At 36.5% G+C, this 20,783-nt stretch overlaps 2 protein-coding genes across 4 annotated transcripts; one reads left to right on the top strand and one right to left on the bottom strand.

The window, feature by feature from the left end:
- Positions 1–388: 388 nt before the first annotated feature.
- LOC114413191 (RNA-binding protein 39-like) lies at positions 389–8,436 on the bottom strand. Of its 3 annotated transcripts, none has more exons than XM_028377446.1 (13): positions 7,763–8,435; positions 5,636–5,714; positions 5,469–5,525; positions 4,939–4,994; positions 3,451–3,679; positions 3,089–3,175; positions 2,936–3,010; positions 2,744–2,824; positions 2,147–2,208; positions 1,909–2,077; positions 1,740–1,828; positions 1,510–1,602; positions 389–631 (listed from the first exon to the last, which is right to left on the bottom strand). In XM_028377446.1, the coding sequence occupies exons 1-13, from the start codon at positions 8,284–8,286 to the stop codon at positions 532–534; spliced, it is 1,701 nt and encodes a 566-aa protein (XP_028233247.1). In that variant the 5' UTR covers positions 8,287–8,435; the 3' UTR covers positions 389–531. The 3 variants fall into 3 exon arrangements, with proteins under 3 accessions (XP_028233247.1, XP_028233248.1, XP_028233246.1); XM_028377447.1 differs by having other exon boundaries at positions 1,488–1,602; positions 7,763–8,434; XM_028377445.1 differs by having other exon boundaries at positions 1,488–1,602; positions 1,909–2,208; positions 7,763–8,436.
- A 924-nt stretch (positions 8,437–9,360) lies between these two features.
- LOC114413190 (ribonucleoside-diphosphate reductase large subunit) lies at positions 9,361–14,505 on the top strand. The gene is made up of 17 exons (XM_028377444.1): positions 9,361–9,886; positions 9,973–10,034; positions 10,111–10,198; positions 10,526–10,789; positions 10,923–11,163; positions 11,255–11,331; positions 11,465–11,635; positions 11,744–11,836; positions 11,935–12,084; positions 12,195–12,281; positions 12,381–12,545; positions 12,634–12,753; positions 12,929–13,131; positions 13,207–13,356; positions 13,435–13,582; positions 13,933–14,016; positions 14,101–14,505. The coding sequence occupies exons 1-17, from the start codon at positions 9,659–9,661 to the stop codon at positions 14,197–14,199; spliced, it is 2,430 nt and encodes an 809-aa protein (XP_028233245.1). The 5' UTR covers positions 9,361–9,658; the 3' UTR covers positions 14,200–14,505.
- Positions 14,506–20,783: the final 6,278 nt, after the last annotated feature.

Raw genomic sequence — 20,783 nt, 5'->3', positions numbered from 1 at the left:
GTTTCTTTTTTAATAATTTATTTTTAAAAAAATAAAAGTCTGATGAGACAGTTTTAATCTCAATGTATTAATCTCAAAACTATTCATTATAATTTAGGGCTAGTGCACTTTACTCTCCAAAGTGCTTGCATGCACTTTAGAGGAGCATATTCCATTTTAAAACTATGTGCTTTACGTCAACATTTTATTGCTTGGGCCCACTGTTAATTTTTTTTTACCCTTATATGTTAACATTATTGACAGTACTAGTAGTATTATATTTCTTGGGGTCTAGGTTCAAAAGTACGAACTAGGGAAGGAGGGCATCCACTGAAATCATACACGGGTCACGGGCGACTTTAGGTGTCATTATGGCTTTATCGTATAAAAAATAGAAACTTTCACATTGTTTTCGTAGGAAAATAATTGAAGTTCCATAAAAAGCCCAAAAACTGATCATAAATATCGCCAACATCAGGACATTATCATTTCTGTAATCATACATCTAATACAATTCATGAATCCTAAAAACTAGAACTTAATGGATGAAAACTAAGACCACAAAATAATGCATATTGTATCTTCAGGAGCCTCGAGGCATGTATGAACTTCAAACTTCCCCTTTAAACTTGGCTTCGTACAACTCTGGTTGCTGCAAAACAAACAATCTCTTGAAATAAATAAAGAAAAGTTTCATTATATAACATTAGGAACTATAAATCTAAAGGGGGGGGGGGGGGGGGGGCAGAAAAAGGGAAGAGAGAACAGAGACGACATTCAGGCCACACATGATATCATGGTAATGTGATTATCGGATATGATGATATAAATACTCTTACCCAATAAGACTACAGGAATTCTTATATTCTAACCCGCGGAAAAAAATTTCAGAAATATACACAACCATAGAGCGTTATAACATCCCAAACATTGCAGGAGAGACGACTGAAAAACCTGCTGATACTAAGCCTCACGTGGCGTAGCCCAAGGGTCTGAACTGAAATATGTTAATGCACAAGGATAACCAGTAGGATGGTATTTGAATAAGAGGACACCTAATTAGACATCTGAAAAAGATAATATAATCCTAGAAAAGAAATACCTCTCAAGTAAAATAAATAAGTTCAACTCCGACTATTTCATGCATCTGATGAAAAGTATATGAAAATTCCTATTTATGGATCTCTTTCTGTCCTTGGTGTCTGGTTGGTCATGGGTTCAAATCTGGAATCAGTCTTTTTGCATATGCAAGGGTAAGACTCCTCCCCTTCCGCATAGCAAGGAGCCTCTGGGGACTGGGATACATTAGTATTTTTTTAATGCAAATCATTTATTAATCCTTCTGTACAGAAATGTCATCTTGTTCTCAAGATTTTGGCAAATATCATTAAAAAAAAAAAAATTAAAAACAAAAAAAAGATCAAACACCTAATTTATTATTTATTATTATAAATCACATTTTCAAGTCCAAAGGCATGAAAGGTGGAACTCATGAATAAAAAGATTACCATGAAGACAGCAGAAATTAACCTGCGTGCAAACCATCTCAAGTGCATTGCATGTTGAGCAGCACTTGCTGCTTCCACTGTATCAAACCGCAAATACACAAAACCTGCACTTTTTCTGTATGTGTGAAACCAATTAATGAATTGTAACTCACATGTAATGTGGAATTTTTTCTTTTTTTTTTAAAAAAAAGTAAAAGCACGCAGTAAAATTTTTCATGATTATTGAAGTGTGTTGCACATTCATGAGCTTACTTGTCAACAAAAATATGCTTCACTCGGCCATATTTAGAACACTCTTCCTCTACGTCCTCTTTAATGTCTATATCAAAATCTGGTTCCGTCTGCATTGCAATGTTTGCCATCAGTACTTTGTTAAATGAAAAATCACATGGTGGAAGTATATAATTAGATAACCACAGACCTCAGTGCTCGGATCAAACATATTCTTTAAAAGTAAACACTCGCTGGGGTTTCCTACAGGTTCTACCACTGGATTAGGCATGACTAGCGTTGGTAGAACTGGTGCACCAATAGGCAAGCTGATAGCCTGCTGAGCAGGAACTGAGCCATTCACAACAGGCAAACCTATGCTGCAAAGTAGAAAACTGTGAAGATAATGAACAGATTTACAAAAATGAGCAATATTATTAACGACATACCTTGCAGGGTCTGCGCCAGCCAGCCTCTGCATAAGCAATGCTCTTGAGTGAGCATTTAAAGTCTGCATAGCAAAGCACAGCTCATAAGCAAGGTCTTCATTATGAATAAATAACATTGTTAGTATACCAGGGGGAAACAACAACAAAGATGTAGGAACAGAGAAGCTTCCTAAACACCCTCAGACCTGTCCCCGACTAGAAAGAAAAATTGTTTGAGTGCAAAAACAGAGTGAAAATGCAGAAAAGAAATCAATCTTAATCTAATTTGAGAAGAAGGAAACCTGACAGCACCTGCTTCTAAACTATGTCCAGATTAAGCAAGGAAAAAAGTGATTCTATGATACAACATTTTTAGAGCTTTTGCTTAGAAGATAACATTTTAACACCTGAGGGGAAAAAAAAACAAATTTTTTGAAGAGTTTGCATTGATGACTATAATTTTTTTAAACATATCTTTTAACAGAAAAAAGGGCCTTTTTCTTTGAAGCACAAACAACTCTAGTAAATTTGCAATATTGCATGATGAGGTATAGATTTAAAATTTTAAATGGCACATCGCCAGTTTTTGAATATTTTATATAACAGAAGCAAACTTACCAATCCACCTTCATCGTCATCCAAGTCTGCAGATTTTGCAGTTGCATCTTGGCTTGCAACATGATCTGTTACACATGAAACCTGAATTTGATGCTCAATATCAGTCAGTCACAAACAAAAGAACTGAGAATTATCATCAACAAAATTGAAAACAAACAAGTGAAAAACAAAATGAACAACACATATTTCTACCTTGATAGTCCTGCCAGCAATCTCCAATTTTCCATTTAAACTCTGAGCAGCCTTGGCATGTTCTAGATGAGTAAACTGTCCAATGAATGCAAATAATTAGATAACAATGCTACCTGAATCAAAATTACTAAAAGTTAAGAGTTAGAAACGAACTTGAACAAACCCAAAACCCTTGCAGTGTCCTGTTTCCAAATCAAGAGGCAGTTGGACAACCTCAACCGGACCAAATGGTTCAAAAATCTAAAACACGAAAAACAAAGTATATCAAATGATGATAATCTACCAATAAGATTCAAATTGGTGATAACCTACCAATATACTAGATCCAGATAAGAGAAACTTAATTGAATGTTTCTAGGGAGATATGAATTTTGTAAAGTTAATGGTATTCAATAAAATCATGTGCATTTGTATTCCTAATAAATGTAGCAAAGACCAAAAAAGAAATATGCCTTATGCCGAAACTCTCCATCCACAACACAACAGCCAATAAGACAGCAACAAAAGTAAAATACCTCCCGCAGCTGACTCTCAGTCATGTTGAAGTGAAGATTTCCCACATACAATTTTCTGTCCACAGCTCCATAGGGCCCAGCTACACCGGCCGCTCCACCAGAAGCATTAGATTGAACAAGGTTCTTTTCAGCTTCAGAAGGTTTCACCATTACAGGTTGCCCAAGAAGAAGTTGGCCAGAGAGAGCAATAGCCATTGGCACTGACATCGCATCATAAAATTCAATATACCTGCATCCTCATCAAGAACTTGCATCAAGTTTTCAGAACTAATAAACAAAGTTGCAATCAAAACTTACAAAGCATACAGCAAAGAGATGTAGGGAAACAAAAACTCTAGTGCAGACAGCTCAAGCTGAGTTTCATTTAGCCTGTCATAATAAACATTATAAGCTAAAGCATGTATTAATTATTAAATTGACAATTCAATCAGAAGAGAATAAGAGAAAACGATATGAGAATATAGGAAGGAAACCATCGAGACCAATGTTTTTAAAAACGGACCAGTCATTGAACTAATCAAGGCACTGATCCAGGGTTCAATGTTCAGCCATGGTCGAACTGGCATTAATAAAATAATAGTAATTCAATAATGCATAAAATAATATGAAAACATAATATAAATTTATAAAACTAAAAATAAAACATAATGCTATAGATTCTTAATATTCAAAGTACACACAAAAGTTCAAACCAAAATCTAAGTTTCAACAATACACAACAATGCTCATTAACCATAATAACTTTAGGTTCATTTTTCATGTTTTTATGGAAAACAAATCAAAATAACATTATATTAAGCATTTTCCATTAACCCGTTGTAAACCAGTGTTCTGGTCTGACCAGTTTTCAGAACAGTGATTGAGACAGGAAGAGGCAGAATTAGCAACAGTAACAGACTTTGGCTATATATGTATACATGAGAAAATCCAATCCTAAGAAAAGAAATCAAACCAAAAACTGGCAGCTGGCTTTGCTCAATAACTCACTTGTAGCTACTCATCTAGCTACTTATAGTCAATAATAGTAAAAGTCAAACAGAACCAAATCCATGAGCATCTCATCTAGCTACTTATAGTCATTCTTCTAAAAAAAAATAAAAATAGAGATATATAGAAAAGGAGAGTAAAATTTCCTCCATATCAACCTTACCAAGCCCCACAACCAATACAAGGGGCTTCCAATTAATAAATGGAGGAAAATAAACTAAAAGGAGTATCAGCACACAAATGAAATCCTCATTGTATGGCATGCAGAGGAAGAAAATTGGGAATAGGACCAAACAGAAAACTAGGATTATGTCATCTACCTTGAGTGCGCAGCATGAATTGATTAAACATGAGTGCAAGGTATTCCCACCATCCCTCATCATTATCGCATTGCTAGTCCATTTAAAGATACAGTTAAACATGATTCTTGGAAGTTCATATCCTAATACCACAATAGCACATACATTTAAACAATAAATTATTTGACAATAAAACACATACCCAACTCCTTTAGATCGTCTTGAGTTCCTATCCATGATCAGACGGACATCTCTCACCTAAAATGAAAGGAAAGAACATTAAACTTGACGGATGAAGTACCTCATACAAAGGCAAATATATAACATTCACCCTAAGCATGCAAACCAAACACCAAATTTGTGACGTTGAAAATATCATCATGTAATGTAACCCCATATTCATTCATCGCACAAACGAATGTTGAGACATAACAAAGTTGCTCTCCTACTTAAAACTGAAGGCAGAGGACAATATACTGCAACAGAAACCAAATGTCTCAGAATAAGAAGCATTCAGTATGCTTGTAAGAACTTCTACATTGTATATAATTGTTATCACTACTCATGAATGAGAAACAACAATATACTAAATACAAAGCATAAAATATGATAATATTAATAGTTTAAATGACAACAGAAGTCAATAAAGTTCCAATGGAGACAAAAATGGTTTGATAGGCAAGTCATCACAGTTCCAATGGCAAAAGTACATCAAATTTAATAGCAACTGACCTTGCCAGCTTTTGAAAAGAACTCATACACATCTCTCTCTGTTGCTTTTAACGGCATCTGAAACCACCACAGGGCAAATAGCCAATCATCAGAACAAGACACCAAATATGTAGAACTTGTATATTCATATAATTTAAAACAAACAAAAATAGGAACTTCCAATCAACCTGGTAGGCAAAAACAGTTCTCTGATCCCTTTCTGGGTCAGCCTCAGGTTCTGAGGCCTCTTTCTTAACCCTAAATCTCCTGCAACTCAAATTATAATAAGGTTATTAAAAAAATAAAAGAGAAGTTCATATTAGTTAATTTAGAATCTTGCTAAATCTTAGAGTCAGAGTAGCCAAATGAATGCCTATGGCCCCAAGATAAGAGGTGTCACCACCTATTGGGACCATAGGAGTATCTTTCTGGTTCAAAAGAGAAACACCTTTATATCATATTTATAAATCATAACAGTAGAAAAAGCCTAGCCAACTAACTTTACAATGAGATACTAAAGGGTGTGATATTTATCATATAAAAAGAATAACTAGTTTTGGGACACTTAGCAGCAAGGAACTTAGCATCTAGTGAGTTGCACACATCAATGTAACATATTTCAAGGAAAGTAGTCAAAGGTGAAAATTTCCCTTTAGGCACCAAGGGATTTTAATGCCTTGAGGTGATGGGCACTTAAAACTTAAAAGTATACACCTTAGTAAAGAAAACAGAGATATGTTAATGCCTTGTGGTACCATACCGATGATATGATTGATATAGATTCTCAGGCCACCTCAAGGTCATTAATGGAGTGAGAATTGCAAACAGCAAAATCACATATTAGAGTATTATAAGGAGCTGCAGTTATTCAACTACAGACTCATCTAGCTTCTAGTAGAAGTTAGTTAGACAGTTACTGTTAGACTAACAGAATTGTCTATATATTCTCCTTTGTAAGTCTCAATTACTTGGGTTAATGAATAACATTTTACTCCTTCATTCATTACTTTCTCTATCTCTCTCTCTCTCTATTCTCTCAAACTAGGAAATCTATGATTGTATCAGAGCTTAGTCGATCATCAATGGCAACAAACTCTGTTTCTTCTTCTTCCGCTTCCGCTTTTCTGAGTTCAATTTCACAGAAGCTTGATGATTCGAATATCTCATTATGGCAACAGCAAATTGAGGCATTGAGCCTGTCATCAAATCTCACAAACTTCAAAGGTTTGTTGGGAATCCACAAGTCCCGTTATGATTCCTTACTGAAGCAGATCGCAAGGCAGGAATGGAGAATCCTGCATATGAGACGTGGGAACAGCAGGACCGGGTTCTTCTCACCTGGTTGCAATCGACTCTGTCTATACATCAATTCTGTCTCAAATCATTGGTTGTGTTCATTCATGAGGTCTGGGAACGAATCCATGATTATTTTCACAAACAGACGTGAGCCAAAGCAAGGCAGATTCAAACTGAATTGCATGCAACGATGCTTGAAGATAAGTCGACGTGCGAGTTCCTGCTTAGGATCAAAGCAATTTCCGATTCGCTTGCCTCTTTCAAAAGTCCAATTTCTCTTCAGGAACACATTGAAGCTATACTTGAAGGACTTCTACAAGACTATCATTCAGTAATCTCAGTTATCGAAAGTAAATTCCAACCTCTTCCTATTGAAGAAGTTGAAACGCTGCTGTTAGCTCACCAAGCTTGATTGCTGAAGTTTCAAAAACATACTTCTGAGAGAAGAGAGAGAGTAGGGAATGAAGAAGGAGTAAAATGTTATTCATTAACCCAAGTCATTGAGACTTACAAAGGAGTATATATAGACAATTCTGTTAGAGAGTCTAACAGTAACTGTCTAACTAACTCCGAACTAACTATCTTCTATTAGAAGCTAGATGAGTCTGCAATTGAATAATTGCAGCTCCTTTATAATACTCTAATATCACATAAGAAATATATAACACGAAGAAGCTAAAATGCATAAAATCTACCCTCAAATGATACAAATCCTGTCACATTTCTTTAAACCAAATAGAACTCTTATTCCCAACTCAGTCCCTCCTTTTACTTAAAAAAAAAATTAATTGTATGAAGGACACAACTTTGTTAAAGTTCTTTAGGTGCTTTTGGTATTGTTCTCCAATCAAACTTGGTGTTTTGCTGCGGTAACCCACATCGTAAAGGTTTCCATTAAAGCTCAACATAGATTACCAACGTAAAACTCCAATTCTGATTAGAGAACCGTACCGAAAGTACCTACGACACTGTATCTAAGTTCAGTCCTTGCGTAAAACACAAAGGAGAGAGCAATTTACCGGCCATCGCGCATTTCGAAATCTCGCTCCCTGTCTCTGTCCCTCTCGGAGCGACTCCTGCTCCTTGTGGATCTCTCCCTCGCCTCTTTTTCCCCCTCTCTCTCCTTATCCTTGTCTCTTCTCTCGCGCTCCTTTTCCCTATCTCCGTCCCTATCACGGTCTCTCCTATCCCTATCCCTATCCCTATCCTTATCCTTATCCTTATCCCTCCTCTCTCTATCCTTATCCCTGTCTTTCCTCTCTCCGTCTCTCTCCCTCTCGCTCCTGTGACGGCCGGAGGAACGTTCGCGGTCACGGTCTCTTTCTCTGTCTCTGTCGCGATCTTTCTTGGAACCACCGTTCTCGTCGTCGCCCCTTGACCTCTTGCTCTTTCTGTCATCGGCGTCGAGATCGTCGTCGACGTCGCGGGGCTTCCGGTAACTCCTCTCGCTCTTGTCGGTGATGTCCTTCTTCTTCTTGGAGGAGTCTTTATCTATGTCTTCCTCCACTGTCTTCTCCAGGTATTCGTACTCGTCGAAGTCCATTGGTTCCTCCTCCTCCTCCTTCTTCTTCAGCTGAATTCTGAATTTCTAGGGTTTTAGGGTTTTAGGGTTTTCTTTACTCTTTCAGTCTTTCCAGATGATAATAGCTGTTGCTTCCTCCGGTATTCGTAACAGTATTATAGAAGCTTTAATTCATTTTATTTTTTCTGACTAAGCTTTAATTCATATCCCTACATAAAATAAATATTTTTAATTATATTATGATTAAAATTTATAATGTTCCTATCATAAAAATATATAATGCTTACGATAAAGGCTAAATTATGGAGTTGGTTTTTATCTTATACTTTAAATTTCCTTTACTAGTATCTATGTCAGTTATAATTTTTATGAATTAAAAAAAATTGAGCTTTTGTTTTATTAAAAGTTTAATTTAGTTTTTTATAATTTAAATTTTATCAATTTGAGGAGTTTTTTTAAATTGATTCATATGGTTAATAATTAAAAAATGACACAAAACAATATTTATTAGTTTATACATGTTTTTGTATGCATAATTAACATAGCATGGTTTTTAACTGATGTAATAATATTTAAAATTAAATTTAGGGCATTTTGATTGGGATACAACAATCTAGAATAACTCTCAACCTGAGAAATTAAGCACATCAATATTTAAGTTCTTTCTAAAGAAGTTGTTAATATTTTTAAAATGTATAAATTAAATTATAATTTTAGTTTCTCTAAATTTCCAATTTCACAATCTTAATCCCTTCCCTTTTAATTGAGAAATTTGGTTTTCCTAGTTTCAATAATTTGCAATTTTGCTTATTTCACAATTATATTTCGGCTATTAACTCATAATAACAATCAATAGAGTTATTAAATTAATTATATATTAATTAAAACTTGGATCAAAGAATATTACTCCCATTATTTTTTAAAAAATAATTTCTATTTGTGCTTTTCCCCCTTCAACTCTTAGAATTCCGAACTATATATGTGTTAACACAATTGATTTTTTTGTTGAAAAATTGAAAGAATAATAAAAGTGCACATAACATGAGTTGAATCAAGTAAGAAACAAAACAGATATAAAAAAGCGCTTCCTTCTACTTTATTTCAAAAAGAGCGTGGTCCCGCAGCACCTAGCGTAACCCACTCTCCCACAATTCATTTAATTCAAGTTCTGAATTCCAAATGCAACGTTCTCGCGGGAAAATTTCGAAATTGCACACATTTGCGAGGGAACCCTCATTATTCAGCCGGCAAAATAAAAAAAAGAAATCTTTCACATATCCCAACCCCTCAGCACACAAACACTCTATTTATACCCTCGCGCCTGCGCCAAAACTGTTCGACGAAATTCTCCACTGAGAGACATAGAAAACCGAGAAAAAGAAAAAAAGACAATATGTATGTGGTGAAGAGAGATGGGAGGCAAGAGACGGTGCATTTTGATAAAATCACCGCGCGTCTCAAGAAACTTAGTTACGGTTTAAGCACCGAACACTGTGACCCTGTTCTGGTGTCTCAGAAAGTGTGCGCTGGCGTCTACAAAGGCGTCACCACTAGCCAGCTCGATGAGTTGGCGGCGGAAACCGCCGCGGCTATGACCGCCAACCACCCTGACTATGCTTCTGTGAGATTCTTCTCTTTTCTCGCGCTTTTTTTGTGGTTCATATTATGGCTTAAAGGCTGATCTGTGTGATTTTGTGTTTGGTGCAGTTGGCTGCGAGGATTGCCGTTTCAAATCTGCACAAGAATACGAAGAAGTCATTTTCTGAAACGTAAGTGTGATGGAGAGCCGTGTCTGCGTTTTGTTATGAATTGTTCTTTACCGTGGGTGAATTGTGACTGTTTCAGGATTAAGGTTATGTATTACCATTTTAATGAGAGATCTGCGATGAAGGCTCCTCTGATTGCTGATGACGTCTATGAAATTATCATCAAGGTAATTCTATTTGTTGCTGTTTGAAATTCGGTTTGTGCGTTGTTTATTTTCCATTGGATTACCCACATAATCGTGGTTTTCATTTGTGAATGTTTCTTATGTGTGATGGATCTGGTGTCGTATAGGTTTGACTATCTGATTGTAGTTGGTTTATGTTTCAAAATTGGAAGATATAGGCCTTGGAGTGGTTTGAGTACAGTTACTGATTATTGACAGTTATACTCTGTGTGTGTGAGTGTGGTGTAATTCTATGCTTTTAAGTTTTGTTTGGCTGTGTTTTAGTATGATGTGAAATTCACTTTGGTATTGTTTTCTATTTTGTTTTAGAATGCTGCTCGATTGGACAGTGAGATAATCTATGATAGGGACTTTGACTATGATTACTTTGGTTTCAAAACTCTTGAGAGGTCATACCTCTTGAAGGTTCAAGGAAAGGTTGTGGAAAGGCCTCAGCACATGTTGATGAGGGTTGCTGTTGGAATTCATAAGGATGACATTGATTCTGCTGTCAGAACATACCACATGATGTCTCAGAGATGGTTCACTCATGCATCTCCAACACTTTTCAATGCAGGAACACCTAGGCCTCAGGTATAGTTTCTGTTAATGCTCTTTCCCTCCATGTCTCCCTTTTTTTGTGAGCATGTGGTGTGCTTTTTGTCCTTATTGTGTAAGATTACTATGGTGACCTTATGCAGTTGGATATGTTTATGTGCATTGGCAGTTGAGTAGTTGCTTCCTTGTGTGCATGAAAGATGATAGTATAGAGGGAATATATGACACTTTGAAGGAGTGTGCAGTCATTAGCAAATCAGCTGGAGGAATTGGTGTTAGTGTTCACAACATTCGTGCCACAGGAAGTTACATCCGTGGCACAAATGGGACATCAAATGGTATTGTTCCAATGCTGCGTGTGTTCAACGATACTGCTCGCTATGTTGATCAAGGGGGAGGCAAGAGGAAAGGTAAAATAATCATTTACACTGTTGATAATTTCTACATTGTAATTTTAATGAATATTTATAAATTGTCTTGCACATTTTGTGTTTCTTGTAGGTGCATTTGCTGTGTACCTGGAGCCATGGCATGCTGATATATTTGAATTCTTGGATTTAAGGAAAAACCATGGAAAGGTATGATTGATGGGTCTTTAAAAAAGTAGCAATTTTGGTTCCCATTATTTAGTTTTGACCCTAGTTTTTAGTTCATGCTAGTTAAAGAATAGTTCTATTTTATTGATATAGCCACATGTTGTTATTTATGCAGGAAGAGCATCGAGCTCGAGATTTGTTTTATGCTCTTTGGGTGTCTGATCTCTTTATGGAAAGAGTTCAGAGCAATGGGCAATGGTCTTTGTTTTGCCCCAATGAAGCGCCAGGTTTGGCTGATTGCTGGGGTGAAGAATTTGAGAAATTGTACACTCAATATGAAAGAGAAGTAAGTTTTGGTCTTTGTATGTTGACCTGTTTTAATGTTTTGCATGTTTTGAATATTCCTTTTGCTTATTATTGCCTTGCTTTTCTAACCAAATTGATGTGTACATAGGGAAAAGCAAAGAAGGTTGTTCAGGCACAGAATCTCTGGTTTGAAATTTTGAAGTCCCAGATAGAAACTGGAACTCCTTACATGCTTTTTAAGGTGGTTTACAAATGCATGTTTAACTTTTGCTAGGTTTCTATTTCAGTGCATTTTGTATTTATTTTTCATTGAAACCTCTTCCTTTTTCTATATCCTAGGACACTTGCAATAAAAAAAGCAACCAACAGAATTTGGGCACAATCAAGTCATCAAACTTGTGCACTGAGATAATTGAGTATACAAGTCCAACAGAAACGGCTGTGTGCAACTTGGCATCGATTGCCCTGCCGCGATATGTAAGAGAGAAGGTAGGACATCCCTGGCATACTTCATGTGTTAGGATCAGACGTATTTGATTTCTTGGTAGCTATAGGCCAACTTGTTATTCCTGATCTAGGATGTTTATCCACTTGCATAGGGTGTGCCCATGGAATCTCATCCATCTAAGCTTGTTGGAAGCAGAGGCTCAAAAAACCGATATTTTGACTTTGACAAACTGGGAGAGGTACAATTTCTAGTTATTCTTGAACTAAACACTATACTGGTTGTTCTTTATGTGTTTCAATATGTATTGACATTATCATTATATGACTGATAATTATAGGTTACTGCAATAGTGGCAACAAACCTCAATAAAATAATTGATGTTAATTACTACCCAGTTGATACTGCTAGAAGATCAAACATGCGACACCGACCCATTGGTATTGGAGTTCAGGGTCTTGCCGATACCTTCATACTACTAGGTGTGGCATTTGATTCACCAGAGGTAAATAACATTTATGGGACTGCTTTTTCATCTACAATTTAAGCTAGAGGTTCATCAATTTGATAGTTTTCCTGGACATGGGATGCAGGCTCAGCAGTTGAACAAGGATATATTTGAGACTATATACTATCATGCACTAAAAACTTCATCTGAATTGGCTGCAAAAGAAGGTCCCTATGAAACATATAGTGGTAGTCCTATAAGCAAGGTACATTCCTGTTAAATGTTTTTATACTTGTGTCTTTTTAAGTGTCCTGAGCTATATTCATAATGCACTGGAAATGCTCATGTATATTCAACTTAATTTTTTAGGCTTATGATTAGAAATGTAAACATCCACGATGTTTGTATGTAGTGGCTTAGGTGATTTTTGTATTGTGCAGGGAATTCTTCAGCCAGACATGTGGGGTGTGATGCCCTCAAGTCGTTGGGATTGGGATGCACTTCGGGAGATGATAGCAAAGACGGGTGTGAGGAACTCACTTCTTGTTGCCCCTATGCCAACTGCATCAACTAGCCAGATTCTTGGCAATAATGAGTGTTTTGAGCCATATACTTCTAATATCTACAGCCGCAGAGTTCTAAGGTTTATTGCCATATCATCTTATTATGTTTTGATATCTTATTGATCTATCTTGATTGTTAACTGTTTGTCTTTCAGTGGTGAATTTGTTGTAGTGAACAAGCATTTACTTCATGACTTGACTGAAATGGGACTTTGGTCTCCTACAATCAAGAATAATATTATCTATGAGGATGGTTCAGTTCAGAAAATCCCAGAAATACCTGATGATCTGAAAATCATATACAAGTATGAGATTTGTGATTTTGTTACTTACCCAAACTTGGCTCTAAGATGTTTATGCTAAACTCAGTTTGAAATTTTCAGGACTGTTTGGGAGATTAAGCAAAAGACATTGGTTGATATGGCTGTTGATAGAGGATGCTACATAGACCAGAGTCAGAGCTTGAATATTCACATGGATCAACCCAACTTTGGAAAGTTAACTTCTTTGCATTTCTATGCATGGTCAAAGGTATCGACCTTCTTCCTTGGGTCTAGTTAATGTCATTTTTCATTGGATTGTGTTCATGTTGTCTCTAATAAAGGATTTTGTGTGTTTGGTAGTATGTTCTTTGATGTTAAATTTACGTTTGCTTTCACAGTTGGATCTTTTAGTAATAATGGATTTCAGAGAGGAACATTTAAAAATAGATAAATCTATACACTGCCTACAGCTGTGTTTATTTCTTCTGCATTGCCTTTTATTTCTAGATACACTACTAGGTGGATTTTATATTATTAGAAACTAGGTCTCTTATTGGGGAAATTTCAGACCTACTTTTTACTGATTGATGTTTATTGCTTTTTGATTTGGCATGAAAGGGTTTGAAGACTGGGATGTATTATCTGCGATCACGTGCCGCAGCAGATGCTATCAAGTTTACTGTTGATACCTCTATGCTCCATGTAATAAGAATTCATTGTCATCAATCTTCCTTATTCATGTAATTATATACATTTTGATATTAAATGTTTCTATTGTGAGTGCAGGAAAAACCTATGGCAGAGGAAGAGGATGATAATACCAAGATGGCACAGATGGTGTGCTCTTTAACAAACCGAGAAGAGTGTTTGGCTTGTGGAAGTTGAAAGCATTCCAAGTTGCATTTTCCCGGATGATTTTGGGCCTAAAAACCCTTAATAAGTGCAAACCTCAAAAATTTGTTTTAGGCCTTAATGATATAAGGTTCAACTCATACATGATAATCTTAAGCATTCTAAATTATCTTTAGAGCTTTGTATAGTACTTATGGTGTTAATTTCATTTGTACCTGTTTATGTATTGTATGTTAAATAGTTGAAAGATGTCATTGTTGGTAGCATGTCAACTGTCCAGTGAGATTCTTTATTTCCTACATTTAAATGTTACTATTTGCTTATCTATTCCTTCTAAAATTTTAGCATTATTGTTGTTCATCCAGTATTGTTAATTATGTTAGTTAATTTGTTAATTTGTTTCTTCTAAAATTCCTACGGACTAAAAAAATATACTACATTTATTAACAAAATTAACATCTCATTAAAATTTTAGTGAGATCAAAATGGGATGAAATATTTTGGAAGGACCAATTATTTAGTTTTTTTTATTTATCAATTGTAACTTTTTTTAAGTGATTAAAATCAATAACTCGATAAAAAGGTTTAAATTATAACAAAAAAGAGATAAAGAGGCTAAAATGTTAAAAGGAATGGGGGAATTAAACTGAAAAAAGTTTATAAATCAATATTTATTTTACCTATTTAATTTGATATATTATGTGTCATAAATTTCGCTCTAAAGAATTTGACGACTCATTACTAAATTTTTGCGATTTGACTGACTAATAAAGTATTTTAAGAATTTTCAAGCCTTAATGCATTGAAATTAAATACTTATAATATAAGTACTTAAAACTAATATAGTAATCCATTCAAAATATGTGTTTTATTTTACTTTTTAAGTGCTAGGAGGATTTAAGTTTGAGTTAGTTAGCGATTATTTGAAAACAGAGCTGATATTTAATAAGAGAGAGAGAAATCCTTGAGTTTCTAAAAGAAAGGGTACGAATGATGATGTTCCGACTCAAGTTAAAATTTGACACCTGGCAATATTTTAAAATTTATTTTCTTTTTCAAACTTACCCTTTCTACACCGTTTGGTCGACAAGCACGCGCTAATTCACATTGCCTGAAGAGTGAAGAAGTCGTTGGCAACACACAGTCTCCCAGGCGCTACTTCGCCCCTTTATTCTCCGTCTCCGGCGTCTCCACCACATTGCTTACGGTACGGTGAACTACGCCATTCTCGTGACCGCGTCGCCGCTCGCATCGTACGTCTAGTTCAAATAGATGATTTTGGAAAACAGTATGATACGTGAAGGGCTCAGGACCCACGTCACGGCGAGCTTCGCGGCTGGATTCGTGGCGGCGAACCCGGTGGCCATGATCAAGACGAGGGTACCATGGCACTTTATAAGTGGTTTCCGATTGAGTTATGCGAACTCAAAATCGTCCCCAGATGTTCTTGTACAAAAATTGGTTGTAAGTTGTAACCTTTTTTTAGTACGGTGAAGATAAAAATGGTCAAAGTTTAGATCTTTTCTACTTGAGGGTGGTGATGAGTAGGGAATTGAAAGCATGAATTGTAGTATTTTTTTTTTTACATAGATCTAAATAAATGGAATTTCTACAAGAAAATTGTGATTCTTTGTGGAGCTTCTAACAGGTTCAACAATGGTTCTGTTTTATGTATGTGTATATATATATATATATATATACAATAAACTCAGTTCAACAATGGCAAACAAGTGCAGCGTTTATGTTGTGAGATACTGAGATCCGCATCTAAGCACGATGGCCATGATTGTTTCATACTTTAACTTTTTTATTGGTTCGGCTGATCTTTCCGCTAAAACTTTTCGGAAGCCATAGAACTATAAAAAAACCACAAGTACATGTTGAAGCTTGGAGCTTGATATAGATATCATTTCAGTCCCTTATTAAGCTGTACTTGTTTGTTAGTTAGTTTGTTATTTCTGTTATGTCTGTTATTTCTGTAAAAGGGACTCTACTGCAATTGGGTTTGGTGTAGAGATCCTGTGCTAAATGTATAAAAGGGAAATGCCTCTATGAAATGAAAATGAGATTTCTTGCTCACAATATCCTTACTCTTGTGTTCAGCTTCAATCTTAAGTTTGTGTTTTCTAGCTTAAGGGTGCTGTAAGCACCAGGTCTAATAGTACAGACAAGAAAGGGTAATAAGGCGACACTCACAACGAAACACTTTTATCATTATGTGTAGTAACTATTGATTCTATATTTTGGTTTACTGCTTTTAACATTTCTTTGTAACCGGTTGTGACTTTTATAACTCTGGGGTTACTGCTGTATAAATAACCCCTTTCTGTTGCTATGCAGAGGTGAAAAATTGATTCCTTAGAAGAATAACAATATCATTCATCTTCTCTGTGTATATGTGAATATATCTTTCTTTTTAGTTTGATCTTGTTTTGCTGTATCATTGCAATATGAACCAACAAGTGGTGTCATTTGTGGGGACACACGCAAAGGTTAACAAGATCATTCAAGAAATGACAACGAAGTTTGACATTGAGAAGTTCACTGGCTCCAATGACTTCGGGCTATGGAAGATCAAGATGGAAGCAATCTTGATTCAACAAGGATGTGATGAAGCATTGAAAGGGGAGTCGAACATGCCTTCAACCTTAACGCAAGCAAAGAAGAAGAGCATGATTGATAAGGCCAGAAGTGCAATCATATTGTGTCTTGGTGATAAGGCACCGAGGGAGGTTGCAAAGGAGAAAACTGTAGCTGGAATATGGGCAAAGCTGGAATCGCTGTACATGACCAAGTCTTTGGCCCATAAGTTGTGACTCAAACAACAACTCTATTCATTCAAGATGGTGGAGTCAAGGACGATCGAGGAACAACTTGCAGAATTCAACAAGAACATTGATGATCTTGAGAATATCGGGGTGAAACTAGAAGGGGTGAAACTAGAAGATGAAGATAAAGTTGTCATTCTTCTAAACGCTTTACCTAAAACCTTCGAACACTTTAGAGATGCTCTTTTGTATGGGAAGGATAAGTTAATTACCTTGGAGGAGGTGGTCACCTCAATTCGAACCAAAGAATTCCAAAAACTCCAAGATTCGAAGATCACAGAGGAGGTGTCATCTGGTCTAACAACTATAAAGGAAAAAAGGGAGAAGGTAAATGGAAGAAGTCGAAGCCTGAAACCAAGAAGCAGGTTCGATGTTTCAAGTGTCAAAAGGTTGGTCATATCAAGAAGCACTGTCCTGAGAAAGGTACCAAGGACTCTCGGGTTATTGAAACTGCAGATGTTGCAGAGGCGTCTAAAGGATATGAATCTGTTGGGGTCTTGGTGGCTTCAACTGACAATTCATAGAAGAGTTGGGTCATGAACTCAGGATGCACATACCATATGTATCCTGTAAAGGATTACTTTGAGGATCTTGAACAGAAGGAGTATGGAACAGTACTTCTTAGGAACAACAAGGCTTGCAAGGTGCACGACATTGGGACTATCAGACTGAGAATGTTTGACAATAGGGAAATGCTGCTGCAGGATGTGAGGTATGTTCTAGAGCTCAAGAGAAACCTTATCTCCATAAGCATGTTTGATCTTATGGGATACACTACAAATGTTGAGAATGGGATGATGAAGGTGTCCACCGGAGCCTCAATCATTGCTAAGGGAAGGCGAAGCAATGGGTTGTACATCCTAGAAGAATCCATAGTAATTAGGCATGTGTCTATTGCAAGTCAGACAATGGAAGATAAGTCTAAATTGTGGCACTTGCGGCTAGGCCACATCAGTGAGAAAGGCTTGACATAACTTGAAAAACAACACTTGCTGATGAGTGATAAATTCCATAAATTGGAATTTTGTGACCAGTGTGTCATGGGGAAATCTCACAGCGTGAAATTTGGGACATGTAAGCATACTTCAACCAGAGCCTTTGAGTATGCTCATGCAGATCTATGGGGACCATCGAGGATCCAAACACATGGGGATGGATCCTATTTCTTGAGCATTATCGATGACTATTCAAGAAGAGTATGAGTCTACATCCTAAGGAACAAAGCTAAAATATTTCAGAAGTTCAAGGAATGGCATACTCAAATTGAAAATCAGCAAGGAACCAAGTTGAAGGTCTTAAGGACAGACAATGGACTTGAATTTGTCTCAGATCAATTCAATACTTTCTACACACATCATGGAATCAAGAGGCACAAAACAGTTGTTGGTACTCCTCAACAAAATAGCCTTGCAGAAATGATGAATAGAACCATTCTGGAAATAGTGAGATGCATGCTTCTTGGAGCAGGTTTGCCCAAGGTTTTCTGGGGAGAAGCTACAAACACAACTGTGTATTTGATCAACAGAGTCCCTCATCTGCCCTTGAATATAAAACACTAATGGAGGTTTGGAGTGGAAGTCCAGCAAATTACTCTAACCTAAGGGTGTTTGGAGCCTTGACATTTGCACATGTCAAGAAGGACAAGTTGAAAGCTCGAGCTATAAAATGTCTATTCCTCGGGAATGCTAAAGGAGTCAAGGGGTACAGGCTGTGGAGGTTGGACCCAAAACCTTCCAAGCTCATCATCAGTAGAGATGTGACATTTGATGAGACAAAGATGGGAATGTATTTTGAAAACTCAGAATGTGGGAAAGAGAAAACTCAAATTGAGGTGGAGCCTTCTACTGATAAAGTGCAAGAAAACTCTCAGATAAATCCAATTACTGACTTAGACAATACACCAGAGGAAACTGGACACTCAGTTTCAAATTTAAGGGGATCAAAACATGCCATTAATGATTACCAGCTTGTTCGTGATAGGGAAAGGAGAGTTCCTAAACCAAATAGAAAGCTTGCTCAAGCTGATCTCATCTGTTATGCTTTAACTGTAGCTGAAGAAATTGAAGGATCAACAGAACCAAGGAATTTGAGGGAGGCATGTGAAACTGATGAAAGGCAGCTTTGGCATCGTGCCATGGAAGAAAAACTTGAGGCACTCAGGAAGAACAATACCTAGAGGCTTGTGGAACTACCTAAGGGACAAAAGGTAGTTGGTTGCAAGTGGATCTTCAAAAGGAAATTTGAGACGAAGGACCTTGGGGAAGTTAGATGAATCCTTGGTGTTGATATTTAAAGAGATCAGTTGAAAAAAACTTTGCTCTTATCCGAACAAGCCTATATGCAGAAGGTAGTAGAGAGGTTTAAGATGCATCAGTCTAAACCTGTGGGCACACCTTTGGGGCAGCACATGAAGCTCTCGAAAAGTCAAGGTCCAATATCAGATGATGATAGGAAGAAGATGGATGTAGTTCCCTATACTAGTGGGGTTGGAAGCATCATGTACGGAATGGTCTGTACAAGACCAGACTTGGCTCATGCTGTGAGTGACAGGTTCATGGTGGAACCTGGTCAAGCACACTGGGAGGCTTTAAAGTGGATGTTGAGATATATAAATGGAACTCTGGACTCAGGCTTACTTTATCAAATGAACCCCTAAGGTGGAACAGTTATCGAAGGGTTTATGGATACAGATTTTGCAGGGTGTTTGGACACAAGAAAATCATTGTCAGGATATGTGCTTACCTTGTTTGGAATTGCAGTCAGTTAGAAATCAAACTTCCAGTCAGTTGTAGTTCTATCTACCACTGAAGTTGAGTATAATGCCCTGGCTGAAGGAGTGAAGGATGGTTTATGGCTAAAAAGGATGTTGCATGAATTGGAATTGAACAAGAGACGAGATATATTGTGATAGCCAAAGTGCTATTCATTTGGCCAATCATCATATGTACCATGCAAGGACCAAACATATTGATGTAAAGCATCACTTCATTCATGAAGTGGTGGAATCAGGAGCAATCAAACTAGTGAAGATTGCATCTGAAGACAATCCAACTGATATGTTGACTAAATCCCTTCTAAGGGATAAATTTGAGAATTGCTTAAGCTTAGTAGGATTTGTCTGAGATTAGTGTTGTTAGAAATGTAGAGTCAAGGTGAAGAAGGTAGTAACTATTGACTCTATATTTTGGTTTACCGCTTTTAATATTTTTCTTTTTTAGTTTGATCTTGTTTTGCTGTATCATTGCGATAGGAACCAATATTATGCAAATACAGACGACTATTTCTACAATACGCAGAGTACACAGAACTTTCACCTTTAGTTACTCTAACATGTTTGCGCTCCTAATCACACTGATACCACTATATTGAAACAATGTCTAGATTCTTTCGTATACCACAGAAACACGCAATCAACTATTCTAATCCACAACTAAAGTTGAAATCAATTGTTGAGGTATGGGGGAAGGTCGTCAAAAGTTACATCCAGGAGGGTTTTCGTTTTTCTATCCCTAACAGGAAATTTTTTGCCGAGTTCTAAACTTCTGATGGCGGCTTGGAATATATTGGAAAGACATCAACTTCCAATCGTTTCCAAAAGCATGATAGAACGCAGATATAATATGTTGAGAAATTTAAAAAAGAAAATAAGAATAATCAAATTATTGGTTTCAAAATAAAAATTGTATACATTTTTTGAAATGAAACACATACGCGTGTTCTTGTCTAGTTCAGAAGAGGTCGACGATGATGTGGCACGCTTCCTTAAAATTATTAACAATGAAAATCATG

This window comes from Glycine soja, chromosome 5 (genome assembly GCF_004193775.1).
Source record: "Glycine soja cultivar W05 chromosome 5, ASM419377v2, whole genome shotgun sequence".
Taxonomy (NCBI): Eukaryota; Viridiplantae; Streptophyta; class Magnoliopsida; order Fabales; family Fabaceae; genus Glycine; species Glycine soja.
This window is presented reverse-complemented; position numbering and strand designations above follow the sequence as displayed.